This window comes from Athene noctua, chromosome 23 (genome assembly GCF_965140245.1).
Source record: "Athene noctua chromosome 23, bAthNoc1.hap1.1, whole genome shotgun sequence".
In the NCBI taxonomy this organism is placed as follows: Eukaryota; Metazoa; Chordata; class Aves; order Strigiformes; family Strigidae; genus Athene; species Athene noctua.
The window spans coordinates 2,780,158-2,793,048 of record NC_134059.1 but is presented as its reverse complement, the minus strand read 5'-3'; the positions used below and the strand labels follow the sequence as shown (position 1 = coordinate 2,793,048).

The 12,891-nt window shown below is 51.7% G+C and overlaps 1 protein-coding gene across 1 annotated transcript in view; it reads left to right on the top strand.

Moving 5' to 3' along the window:
- IGFN1 (immunoglobulin like and fibronectin type III domain containing 1) overlaps positions 1-2,036 on the top strand; it is a 32,900-nt gene extending 30,864 nt beyond the window's left edge. Inside the window, exon 25 of the mRNA XM_074925820.1 lies at positions 1,912-2,036. Within this exon, the coding sequence (XP_074781921.1) occupies positions 1,912-2,036 (125 nt within the window). The remainder of the gene's footprint in view (positions 1-1,911) is intronic.
- The last annotated feature ends 10,855 nt before the right edge of the window (positions 2,037-12,891 follow it).

Genomic DNA, 12,891 nt, shown 5'->3' with positions numbered 1-12,891 from the left:
CAAGAAAATGAATGCCTGTTGCCAGGGCTGAAGGACGCCTTCATGCTGATCTGGGAACTGCAGTGCTGCACCTGGAGGAGGGTCCATTGGGATTTAGATGTTTCTTTCGAGGTGACCCGTTGCTCCATGCAAAAAGGGGCAATGAATTCCTGCAAGGATCAGGAAATGCTGCTCCTTTCCCTTGGAGGAAGACCATCTCAGGTTTTGCTTCCCTATTGGCAATGACCTGGCTGTATCTTCCCTGTAATCCACATGTTTATGGATCCTAGCAGGCCTGAATTAGGTTCATACCTGGAGATGCACTTGCTGCTGTTTGTACTCTGAATGTGCTAGGAGGAGAGAGGTGCTTTCTTGCAAGGGTGAGTGACAAACACCAAGTTTTCACTAGATTCAGGTTGTCTTACACTGCTGAGATACTGTAGGAGTGTGTGGCAGTTTCTGTGTGGTAAACATGCAGCAGTAGGGTTACATTTGCTATTTTCTTCTTGACTGATAAGCACAAGAGCTAGGATTGTTAGAAGGGCTGAACATCTGAGGCTGAAGTTTGAAGTCTGAGTGATGTCTGGTGGCACACCAGGAGCAGGGGATTCTTGAAAGTCTTGCTGAGAGTTGCAGATTTTTCCTTGTGCATGGGTGTCAGCATTGATTCAAGAGAATCTGCTGCTATTCTCTTGAATATTTTATATTCCAGCCCCACGTGCTTAATCTGGTGATACTTAACACCTGGGGAGCAGGGCTGCATCAGACATGTCACACAGGTCTGCGAGGCAGAGCCTGACTCGTAGTGTCAGTAATTCAACAAGGAAGAGGTTGTGTGCACAGGAAAGACTAGGGCACTAGAAATGGCCGGTCAGCATGAGGAGCAGGTGAGTGAGTGTTTCGGAGTAAGGAGCGCTGCTTGTTTACCCTGTGCCCTTTGATTACAGCAAAGTGGTGCTCCCCCTCCCAGGAATCACCCTCCGAGATGGAAGGGCTGACGTTGCTGGGTGGGGAGGCCAAAGGGAGAGAGCGTGGCATGGAGGGAACGGCAGGAGGGGCAGGAGAGAGCTGTTGGTCACACTTTCCTGGTCTGAAAGTAGGCAGCCTCCTCAGCCACAAACAGCCTTGGGGTCTTCAGAGATGTCCTGAGCTCTATTTCTCCCATATCTTGTAGTTAAAGTCTTCTCATCTAGGTGGTCCCAAACCAGCTCTCTGGATGCTGGCACTGGCAGCAGTTACCCAGTCTCTGGCACAGCTGAGAGGGAAGAATCAAGGTGCTCAGGCAGTGTTGATAAACCACTCTTTGCATCCCTGGTGCTGCTCATTTGCCACTGTCTTGGCAAGAGGATCTCATGCCATGCTCCCTGTGGGTTGGCCAGCCACACCCTGGGGGTGACTGCACTCATGCTCCAACTTGGTAGCATTTAGAGAAATTCTTGCCCATAACCTTCTCTGCATCCCTCTCCTGTGGTTTGCTATCACTCTTTGCAGTCTCTATTTGATTTTAAAAGACAATAACTGAGGAGCTGGGGAAACTCTGAGTGTTCTTCCTTCCAGGAACAGCTTGTAATAATCAAAGGATGTCCTACGGGTACCCTAGCCTACAGCTTCGTGTCACCGAGGGCGCAGCAGGCTGCTGGTGCGTGGCCCTGCTGCAGCCTGCCTCTGCAGCATTTGGCCTCTGCTGGCACTTGCCTTGCAGTCCCTCGGAGCCACTCCCCCAAATTCCCATCTAATGAGGGAGCAGCAATACCAGATTAGTGGAATTTGTCTCTAAAATCAGCTTATGAGCACCAAGGAGAGCAATGCTCCTGAACTGGGAGGGACGGATGAGCTCTTCTGGTAACTCCCACCCCGGGTGGAGGACGCGGGGTGTGTTGGTGAATGTGCTAAGCCGTGCCTCTAACATGTTTTTTTTCCCCCTCTCTCCAGAGGTAGGGCTGGGCCTGGCTAATTTTGATGTATGTATCACTGCTGAGGGGGAGCAGCTGTGCCAGCTTGGGATGAACAAGCTGGAGAGCAAGTTTCAACAGCGTAAGAGCAAAATCCTCTCTTAGCCCCTGAGTGTGTGATGATGGATCCTGTTAGGGCAGAAAGCCGGTCCTCATGCAGGAGCCTTCCTTGGCAGTAGGTGTGCTTGGTGTATTCAGCTGACTTGCAGAAAAAAAAAAAAAAAATTCTCTTGTTAGGACTCCAACTTCTGTCATCTTTGGTGATTTGAAGAATGAGATCAGGTCTGTTCATCAATCAGCAGCGCTTTCCCATGCTGTTTTCTGAGTGCTTATGTCAGCCCTAGGGATTTGCTGGACCTTTGGTCCTTCCTTGTTGATTTTTCCCTTAGGCCCTACTTAGCGAGGGCTTTTCTCCATCCATCGCAGTCAGTGACCAAGGCTCTCTAAGGGTCAGAAAGCTCCGTGTGCTCCTCTGCAGGCTCCTGGTGCGCTGTGTGCTGTGGATGTCCATGTCCACATGCTCACCCTGCACAGTTCTATGTCCCGGCTCCCTTCTCTCCAGGGTAGTGCTGGTCAGGGCTAGAGGCCTCAGCTTTCTGGTTAAAGTCCTCTAGATGGAGATGTTGCTGTCCCGCCTCTGTGCGCACCCGAGTTTAAAGGCTGTTTGGATGATGGTCGTTTGGCTGGTAGGCAGGAGGTGGAATGGGATTTATGTTGGTGTCCTTGGGCAGCTCTAGTTTGGTGGCATTTAGAGAAATTCTTCCCTATAAGCTTCTCTGCATCCCTCTCCATGGTTTGCTATCACTCTTTGAAGTCTCAAAGTGAGAGGGCTCTGGCTGTGCTGGCGTAAGTCTGTGAGCAGCCCATGAGGCTGAATTCAGGGTCCTTTCCCCTCTGGGAAGGATAACTCCTTCATGGCCTCAGGGGTTCACAGCCCATCCTCCTGGCAGTGCAAGACGGTGATGAATTGACCATGGGCAGTGCTTGGGGCAACGTTTGCCAACATTTACATCCATCTCCTGGGTCTGGCTGCTGCAGGAGGGGACCCGGGTGCCTCTGGAGATGGCAGAGCTCAGCAGCGAGAGGCAGCCTTGGGAACAGCCTCTGTCCCTGCTCCTCCCTGGCTGCACAGCCGGTCCCAACCCTGCACCTCCAGGGAGTGGTGCTGTAGGACTGCAGAGCCCCTCAGGTCTCCCCAGGGACAATGCAGAGAGGATTTTCCAGCCCAGGAGGCTCTGCAATTCCAGCGCCTTCAGAGGCTTGAGACACTTGAGAACCCCAACATCCTCCTTGAGACTTTGCCGTTGCTGTGTCTTACCTATAGCTAGAGGGCTGAACAATTCCTCCCTGGATGATGAGATTAGGGAAGGACCAGCTGTACACTCAAGGGTGCCCTGTCAGTCTCTCTCCCAGACCTTTGAGGATGATGCTCTCCTGTAGGGTCCTCCAGCTTAGATCCAGACATCACCATCTCTGCTTCCAAAGCCTGTCTCTCCTGTCGCTCCTGGGCAGAGTCAGTGTGGCTGGTCTGGAGATGCAAACCAGGAGGTGACTGCTGCCGGAGCTCCCGTGGGAGGTGAGAGCAGCTCGTAAGCCCCATGCAGAGGGGTTTGCAGGCTGCACTGAGGCAAGAACCCAGTCTGGGAGGGTGCAGCCATGGTACCCTGTCGTGTGTCCTGCCGGGTTCCCTCTGTGCCACATTCAGTTCTGGTCGTGTGGCCGGAGGACGGAGGGATCTGGAGCAGAGCGGGAGTGCCTGCAGGCTGCGCTGGTTTGGGTGAACCAGGCTCTGCCGCCCCCAGGCAGGATGGGGGCTGTGGCTTCACCTAGGTCCAGCTCAGTGTCCTGCTTGAGGCAAAAGAACTAAAAGTCAAACTGCTCTGGTCTGCTTTCAGTCTCCCATGGCTCCCTTCCTTTTCTCAACATCACATAAGACTTTTTTTCTTTTATACTGTCTTCCATTCCCCATGGATGCTGGTCAGCCAGGCAGCAAGTGTGCTACGAATTGGCAAGCAGAGTGGAGTGTGAAAGGAGTGATGTTAGCCATCCCCAGGCCGCCTATCCTCGTCTGTGCAATTGCACTGAAGTTTTGGGAGCACCCACACGGGATGGATGAATTTGATGCTGCTCATAGCACTGCCCATTTTGAAGGACATAGTCCCAACTCCAGAGTGCCCTGTTGCACCTACACCAGAACAGTCTGGCCAGGGAAGGATTCTTTGTGCCAGGGGATGCTGGTTTAGTGAACCCCCTGGGGAGGGTGAATGGAAGCTCAGCAGGATGTTGGGTTCCTCCATAGCTTACTGGAGGCATGGGTGTGGAGGACCTACTCTGCAGGGTCAGCTTTGCTTGATTTGTTCAAGCGAAGTGGAAGGAATTGGATTTCTTCATCCCCCATGTCTGTCTGGGGAAGGACAGACAGGGGCTAAATGGAGGATAAAATGGAGCCACTCTCTGTTGATCCTGGATCTGCACTGGTTGCAGTTTCCCTTCCTGGAGTACTGGGATACTCTATGTGCAGGAATGATAGTCCCAAGGGGGAAAGGTCTACTTCCACCAGGTTCCAAGTCCTTACTCTTAGTCCTTGCAGGTTTGGGATGCCACGGGTGTGTGGGTGCCTTCACCATGTCTCCCTGGCCCCGGAGGTCCCTTGTGTGCTCTGTCAGTACTGTTTAAGCTGTAATCTCTTTTCTGCATTAGCACAAACAGCCTGTTCATGAGTTTAGAGGGGTGCAGGCACTGAAAGCTAATACTGTCTGCATTAGTCACCCTCAAATGCTCTGGGACACCTGGGTGAAACTGCTGCAATTGGCACTGCAAAGAGGTAAAACTGGACAAGAGTGGAGTATTTCTAAACCCTCTATAGCATGTCTCAGCAGTGATTCAGCATCTGATGTGAGTCCAGCAGTTGCCCATCTCAGCTGAACCTCTCATGTGATTTAGGCAGTTGGTGCTCACAGGGCACTTCCCTGCCATGGTTGCTGTGACAGTCATCCAAGGCAGATTTCCTAATGGGCAGCACATCAAGATGCACGAGCTTCTCAAGCTCTGTCTCAACTCCAGTGGACCTCTTGGTAATGCTGGCAGTGCAAAGCTGGATGGATGTGTTGACCAGACCGTAATTTCCTGACTAATCTTACTTCTGGAGCTGGTAACATGAAAGACAAAACAAAAACACTGCAGTGAGGATGATGTTAGATGTTCACTGCTAAAGTCGGGTGAGGTGAATACAGTGTGGACTGGATCTCCATCTGTGTTACCACTGAACACGGTCTGCGGGCCATAGGCGTGTGATTAAACTAAGCGCTGCTGTATCTGATAGAGCTCACAGTTGTTCAGGGAGCTTTATTTTAAGCCAGGGTGCAGCAGGCAGCATCAGTTCAGTAAAAGGTGATGCAGTGTCTCGGTTACTGTGGCAGCAGCCTCGAGAGGTACCTTGATTCATGAAAAAGATGGTGTGTTTCCACAAAGGTAAGGAAATCATTGGAACATCTGTGCAGATCATCTGCTATTCTTGCTGTGAAAAAGGACTTCTGAGGCCTTCAGCTTCACTCCTTTCTCTCTGCCCAGCCCTGGCCAGAAGGTCTGCCCCGTGGGCTGTGGTTCTCCAAGGGGTCTGAGCTATCTGACAGCTCAGACAAAAAGGATCATGCAGAAATGAAACTTGAGTAAAATCACCCAGAGTAGCAAACCATAATGTGCTTGTACTGGCTGATGCTTGTTTCCCTTAGCCTTGCCAGTGACACTGGCTCCTCCTCGCCCTCGGCAGGCACAGCCTTCTCCAGCAGATGCAGATTTGCATGACAGACCCAGAGGCACTGACCTATGAAGTTCTGTTACCCTACAAATGACATTTCCTATTATTTGCTCACTCCTGTGCAAGTGAAGCCGCTCTCTGACCTGGCCCAAACCTCTGGTGTGGGCACTGCCATTCCGTCTAGGGTGTCCTCGGAGTAGCCGGAGTTTCTAGAGGTGCTGGCTTGTGCAGTTCTTTGTTTTCTGTGTCTACAGCTCTGCCTTTCTCCCTCACCTTGTCCACATACAACCACCTGCCCTACGCATGGTCCCTTTGATGGACAGTGGCTGCCTCCCCCCTTGCTGCTGCTTTTGCTGCTGTAACTGCTCAGCACCATGCAGGCAAAGCCAGATGCCTCTGCCCTCTTTCCCTCCTCTCCCTCAGCCACCATACCCCAGCTCCTTTGCTGGCAGCAGCAGCTACCCCGGCTTTCCACATCTCTGATGTAAGGCTGGCAGCAGGCTGAGGTTGTTTTGCTTCCTCCAGCAGACTGCCGCCTGCCTACACCCGGCTCTTGGCTCTTCTGCCTTGGTGTGGCACGTAGTGGCCTTTGTTCTCGCCCGTTGCATGGCGAGCAGATGAAAGCCGGCAGTGGAGTATAATTTATAGCTAGCTTGAAACACAGTTTTGGCAGGGCAAAGCACGCCAAAAGATGTAGCAATGCCTGAGGAGCTGCGCTCATACTGCTTATCAAATGATGCTTGAAAGGCTCAGTAATGCAAGAGGAGGGTTGAGTTTCTCAATTCTAGCAGAGGATAAACTGCCTCTATTACAGGGACACGTGTTTGGGAGCAAGGAGCTGATAGCTGGCTTTTGAAAACTCGTCCAGCAAGGCAAATCACAACTTCGGGAGCCTTGGTCCAAAGGGCAGCAAGGCTGCAGGAGAGGGGCTGAACAGGGCTGCACCACCTCTCCTTCCCATCCTTCTGGAAAACTGGCCCAGAAAGGAACTCATTGCCTTTAATACAAAGATCATAGATTCATATAATAGAATGACAGGATGGTTTGGGTTGGAAGGGACCTTAAAGATCATCCAGTCCCACCCCCCTGCTCCAGGCAGGGCCACCTTCCACTAGCCCAGGTTGCCCAAAGCCCCGTCCAACCTGGCCTTGAACCCTTCCAGGGAGGGGGCAGCCACAGCTTCTCTGGGCAATCTGTATCAGGGCCTCACCCCCCTCACAGGGAACAATTTCTTCCTTAGATCCAATCTAAATCTCCCCTCTTTCAGTTTGAAACCATTACCCCTCATCCCATCCCTACACCCTGATCCAGAGTCCCTCCCCCCCTTTCCTGCAGCCCCTTTCAGCCCTGGGGGGCCGCTCTAAGGTCTCCCCGGAGCCTTCTCTTCTCCAGCTGAACCCCCCAACTCTCTCAGCCTGTCCTCACAGGGGGGGCTCCACCCCCCCGAGCATCTCCGTGGCCTCCTCTGGCCCCACTCGAGCAGGTCCGTGTCCTTCTGCTGTTGGTGCCCCCAGAGCTGGACCCAGCACTGCAGGGGGGTCTCACAGAGCGGAGCAGAGGGGGAGAATCCCCCACCTCGCCCTGCTGCCCACACTGCTCTGGGTGCAGCCCAGCACATGGGTGGCTTTCTGGGCTGTGAGGGCACATTGCTGGCTCACAGTCAGTTTTCCATCCACTAATACCCCCAAGTCCTTCTCCTTGGGGCTGCTCTCCATCCACTCCTCGCCCAGCCTGGATTTGTGCTTGGGATTGTCCTGACCTACATGCAGGACCCTGCACTTGTCCTTGTTGAACTCCATGAGGTTCACACATCCCACCTCTTCGGCCTGTCCAGGTCTCTCAGGATGGATCCCTTCCATCAGCATGTCAGCTGCACCACACAGTTTGGTGTCATTGGTGAACTTGCTGAGTGTGACTTGATCCCACTGTCCATGTCACCAACAAAGATGTTGAACAGCGCCGGTCCCGACACCAACCCCTGAGGACGCCACTCATCACCACTCTCCACTTGGACATGGAGCTGCTGACCACAACTCTTTGAGTGCGACCATCCTTCCAATTTGTTGCCCAGTGTGACTAAGCTTCATGCTGATGACCCTGAAATCTCTGGGCAGCAGGAATTCGGTGCCGGCACACCCTGCAGGGATGTGTGCTGACTGCACTGTCACCTCCGGCCACCAGGAAAGCCTGGCTGTGATCGGGTGCGTGGCAGCCCTCGCTCAATCAGACAAACAGCAAGGACCAGCTGCTGCAGCAGCTCTCTTCTGCTGAGCAAGCTGTGCGCTGCCAGGGGTCCAGTGCAGAGCCTTGGGCAGCGCACGAGGAGCCTGTGCCAGTGTGCACCACACACCCTGGGAGCATGGCTTGCCTCTTCCGAGCTAGTCATATGGCAGATGCCCAGAGCATCCCTGTCACTGCTCGTCCCTGATGTCTCTGCTGTGAGATGCCACTGTCCTGGCTGCTGGCCCTCTGTGCTGGAGGGAGTCTCATGGTGCTTGAGGAAGGGTAGGATTTTAACACTGTGGGGTTGGAAGGAAGCTCAAAAAGTTGCCTGGTCCTTCCCCTGCTTCAGTGCAGGACAGCGTGACTGACCCTTGCTCAAAAGGGGTGTGTCTTCTCCTTAAAGAATTCCAGTGCTGTGGGCTCCATGCAGTATGGGGGTACAAGGCACTTGCCCCAAATCGCCAGCAGCTTCTTTTTTCCCCTCACGACTCCTTTTCCAGTCTGCTGGTAGGAAGAATCCGGGAACTATCCTCCCCATTAACTGTCCCCAGCATCCAGGACTGGTGGGAGTTAAGGTGCAGCCTCCTGTCCCCTGGAGTAACATCATCTGTGAAACTCTGGGACAGTGCTGAGCCTTTAGACACTCGTGTTTCCTGTGTGGGAAGACCAGGCACTGAGGGAAGATGCTGTGATGCTGCAGAGGCTGTTCCAGTGGCTGTGTTGGGGCCGTTAAGCTTTTTGGGTTGCTGGGGATCTTAGAGAAATCTGGACCACACATGGATCATCTGCTGGTGTCTCATGTGTGTTTGGGGCCCAACATGGAGACACAGTGACCTACCTGTCTATGTGTGCTGCCGAGGAGAGGGGTCCAGGGAGCAGCTCCAGTCCTGAACCAGGCTCCTCCATCATTAACTCACTCTTCAGCTTTGTTTTGAGTTATTCCACCCAGCTGTCTTCAGGACAAAGCCTGGGTTTCATGCTATAAAAACCCCACCCCACCACTGCCCTCCAATTATTTCTGACATTTGAGCCAGACAGAAAAAAAACCTTCTGAGAATAATAATTATGTTGTAGGCCACCACGTGGGCCTGAAGAACATGATCTGTAGATGCAGCCCGCTCTGAAGAGGGATGTCCCAAAGGAGGGTGGCTGGGAACCCGTCCATGCTACCTGCCTCAGGACCAGGGATTAGTCCCCTTGCATTAGCTGTGATGACACTGCCAATGTCGCTGGGCAGGGAAGACCCTTGGGGCATCCCTGGGGTGGGTGGGAGCCCCCTTGGCCAACAATTCTGTGTCCTAGCCATTGGGACAGGACTTTTTGTACTGCTCAAAGCCGAAAAAAGTGTCCTAGTTGTAAATCTGTCCTCTTCCTTCCCACAGCCAGTGTAAATGCTTTGAATGCCATGTGCTGTGCCAAGAACAAGTCGTTTCCCTTCCCAAGGAGGTCCCTCTCCTTCAGCAGCGCCTGCTGGGCTGCAGCATGGTGCCCTTTCCTCTCCAGTTGCCCACACGGGCAGGATATTTCCAGGAGATGAGGCCTCAAGTAGAACATGGAGTAGAGCTTCTAGAAAATTTGTGTTAAAACCCATTTCTGTACAGAAGGATCTTAATTTTGTTGTGTTTTCTCAAATCAACTTAAATTGGAGAGTAAAAATTACTCAGGGCAGCTGCTACTTATAACTACTGAAACATCCTTTCTGGTTTTCTAGATCAAACATTTGTACAAAATGTCAGACTGTTTTTATTACAAGAGGAAGACGAGGCACTTTGATCTACAGAAGTAAGGTAAGATTTTTTTTTTCAGTCATTCCTAAGCAGTAGAGCAGTCCTTAATGATTTAATTTTAATGAAATTATATATGTATTTCAACCCCAGCAGTTGCTATGTCTTTAAAGAAAAGAGAAATTGCTTTCTGCTGTCAGAGAAGTGGTGAACCTACTCTGCAACCTTGGCATCTTCACACTTCAGATCATTAACCTTGAGTTTTGCAGAAATGGCACACAAACATGGTAGACCCCAGTGTTAGCCATGTTTTACCTGCCTGACTTCGCAGTCCCCCAGATGTTACTAATGACTTCGTAGTTTAAAATTACTATATTCAGCCAGTCTGGTTGCACAGTGATCATGCCTAGTCTGTGCGCTGAAACTGTAAGTCCTTGAAGAAGTTGCTGGTCAACTTGCTTAAAACCCCGTTTTCCCTTGTCAGGAAAGGCAGTTGGGGCACAGCACGTATGGGGAGGCTGAAGAAGGTGCTGCCTTCAGCCTGGAGAGCAGAGCTTACCCAGGAGCCTTCCTCCATCACAGGAGGAAGGGCCAGCTCCTTCTCCAAGGTGCCCCAAGAAAGGACAAGTGACACTGTGCAGAAGCTGCAACAGGGACAATTTCAACTGTGCATAAGGAAAAAGCCTTTTCCATGACAGGTGCAGCCCTGGAACGGGTTCTTTTACTGAGGATATTCAAAACTCATCTGGGCAAGGACCGAAGTAACCTGAGCTGGCTTTGCAGTGAGCCCTACTTTGGGCATGACTTTGGACTCGGGACCTCTCGAAGTCACTCCCAGCCTATATGTTTCTATGATTTTCCCCTAGTGAAGCGCAGTGACACATACGCACATGTGGTAGCTTATTGCATCTTACAGAAGGCTTAAAAAAGGGAGATGGCCCTTGACAATGACATATCTCTCTTGGGCTTTGGCAGCCTAGAAAATGGTAGGTGGAGCTGGTGCAAAACCACAGCCTGCTTTCTCTGTACCAGGACATGTCATGTGTAGGACATTCCTGCACGGATGACTTGGTGAGTCGTTCCCATTATAAAACAGGGATGGGTGTGTGCTGTCCTCCAGCAGCACAGCAGGAGGTGAGAAACACACTCTGGAGGATGAGCCTCCTGTTGTCCTTTTGTGTTTGTTGCATTTTGTGTTGTGCTTAAGATACCAGACCTCAACTGAGGGTCTAGCATCATTTCTGCCCCCGACTCCACTGTGGACTTGCCAGCCAGTGTTGCCAAGTCCCTCCGCAGTGCCTGGGGCCGCCGCGGTGCAGAGCAGGAGCCCAGCCAACTAGCCGGGAGGCAGAATAAATTGCATCCTTAAACCAAGGCCGAGGGGAGGTGCGCACCTCCTCTGCCCCGAGCTCTTTGGGTGTCGGAGCCGGGTCAGGCTGTCCCGGCGGTGGGGTAGCCGTGCTCAGCCCCGGCACACAGTGTGCAGGGAGAGGGGCTGGAGAGGCAGTGCCCTGCTTCCAGAGCAGCCCAGCTTCCCCCCTGCATGTATAGAGGGACTGCAAAAATTTAGGTTAGTGCATCAGTGTATTTCCAATAGAGAGGGCATGTTGCAGGAGACCTGGGAAAAGAGACTGAGAGGCGGTGCAAGGATCAGCACTGAGCGTGCAGGTGTGACTTGGATGGTTGAACATCCTCTTGGATGTCAGGGAAGCTCCTTGCCTCATCTCTAGCGCTGTTACCTGCAGGTCGTTCAATGTCCAGCCATAAATTTGATCTGAAAATCTGTTTTTCCCTGTTTGGTCTGAAGGTGAACATGTGAATACTTGTCCATCTTGAAAACCCACCTTAGGGTGTACTCTTCCTGGAAAGCAGACACAAGAGAAACCTAACCCCTGCATGACGTGCAGATTAGCCCCAAATATTATCTCTAATCACTAGTGTTAGATTTCATTATTAAAAGAAACCATATCCTTCAGAAATAATATTAGTAGCACTGCTCATATAAATCTATGTATCAGTTCACAGTAGTTTTATTGAGGAGGGGTTTGTAATTTATTTAGAAAAGAGAATGAGCTTCTAGGTTATCTGGTTCATCCTTTAGACTGGGTTTATTGTTATCATCAAAGTCCCTCGCCACATCATGCAGTGGATGCCAGGTGAGTAAATAACATCCTGCAAGGACTGTCTCTGCCTCACGCTTGATGTCCATGTGCCCTCTTCGTCCCACCACCCCAATTTGTCTAATTCTGCTTGACTCTGACACCACAGGATCTCTGGGACCTTGGGGGATAGGATGGGATGGAGGACGAGTCTTCATAGAATCATAGAATGGTCTGTGTTGGAAGGGATCTTAAAGCTCATCTTTGTCTGTGACACCAACAAAGATGTTGAACAGCGCCGGTCCCAACACCAACCCCTGAGGATGCCACTTGTCACCACTCTCCACTTGGACGTGGAGCCATTGACAGCAACTCTGCAACCACCCAGGCAATTCCTCACCCCCCGAGTGCTCCATCTCTCAAATCCACGTCTCCCCAATTTAGAGACAAGGATGTTGTGCAGGACAGTGTCAGATGCTTTGCACAAGTCCAGGTAGATGACTTCAGTTGCTCTTCCCTTATCCACCAACACTGTAACCCAATCGTAGAAGGCCACCAAATTTGTCAGGGATGATTTGCCCTCAGTGAAGCCCCGTTGGCTGTCACCGATCCCCTCCTTATTTTCCATGTGCCCCAGCAGAGTTTCTAGGAGGATCCACTTCGTGATCTTGCCAGGCACAGAGGTGAGACTGACTGGCCTGTAGATCCCTGACTCTTTTTCCTTTTTAAAAGTGGGTGTTTTGTTTCCCCTTTTCCAGTCAGTGGGAACTTCACTGGACTGCCACAACTTCTCCAATATGATGGACAGTGGCTTAACCACTTCATCCACCAGTTCCCTCAGGACCTGCAGATGCATTTCATCAGGTCCCATGGATTTGCGCACCTTCGGGTTCCTTAGATGTTCTTGAACCTGATCTTCTCCTACAGTGGGGGGTTCTTCATTGTAGCAGCTGAGTCCAAGTATTGCAGGGGAAACACCACAGCCCTGCACATACAGGAAAGAGGGTCTCCATCAACATGGCCCTGTGCGTCTCACACCAGGGAGGAATTATGTGCTGTGCAGGCATCAGAGCCTTCCCAAATGCAGCACAGCAAGGAGGATGGGGAGGCAAAGTTCTCCAGCAGCTGTTTTTCCAGAGGAGATAAGAATGTCTTCA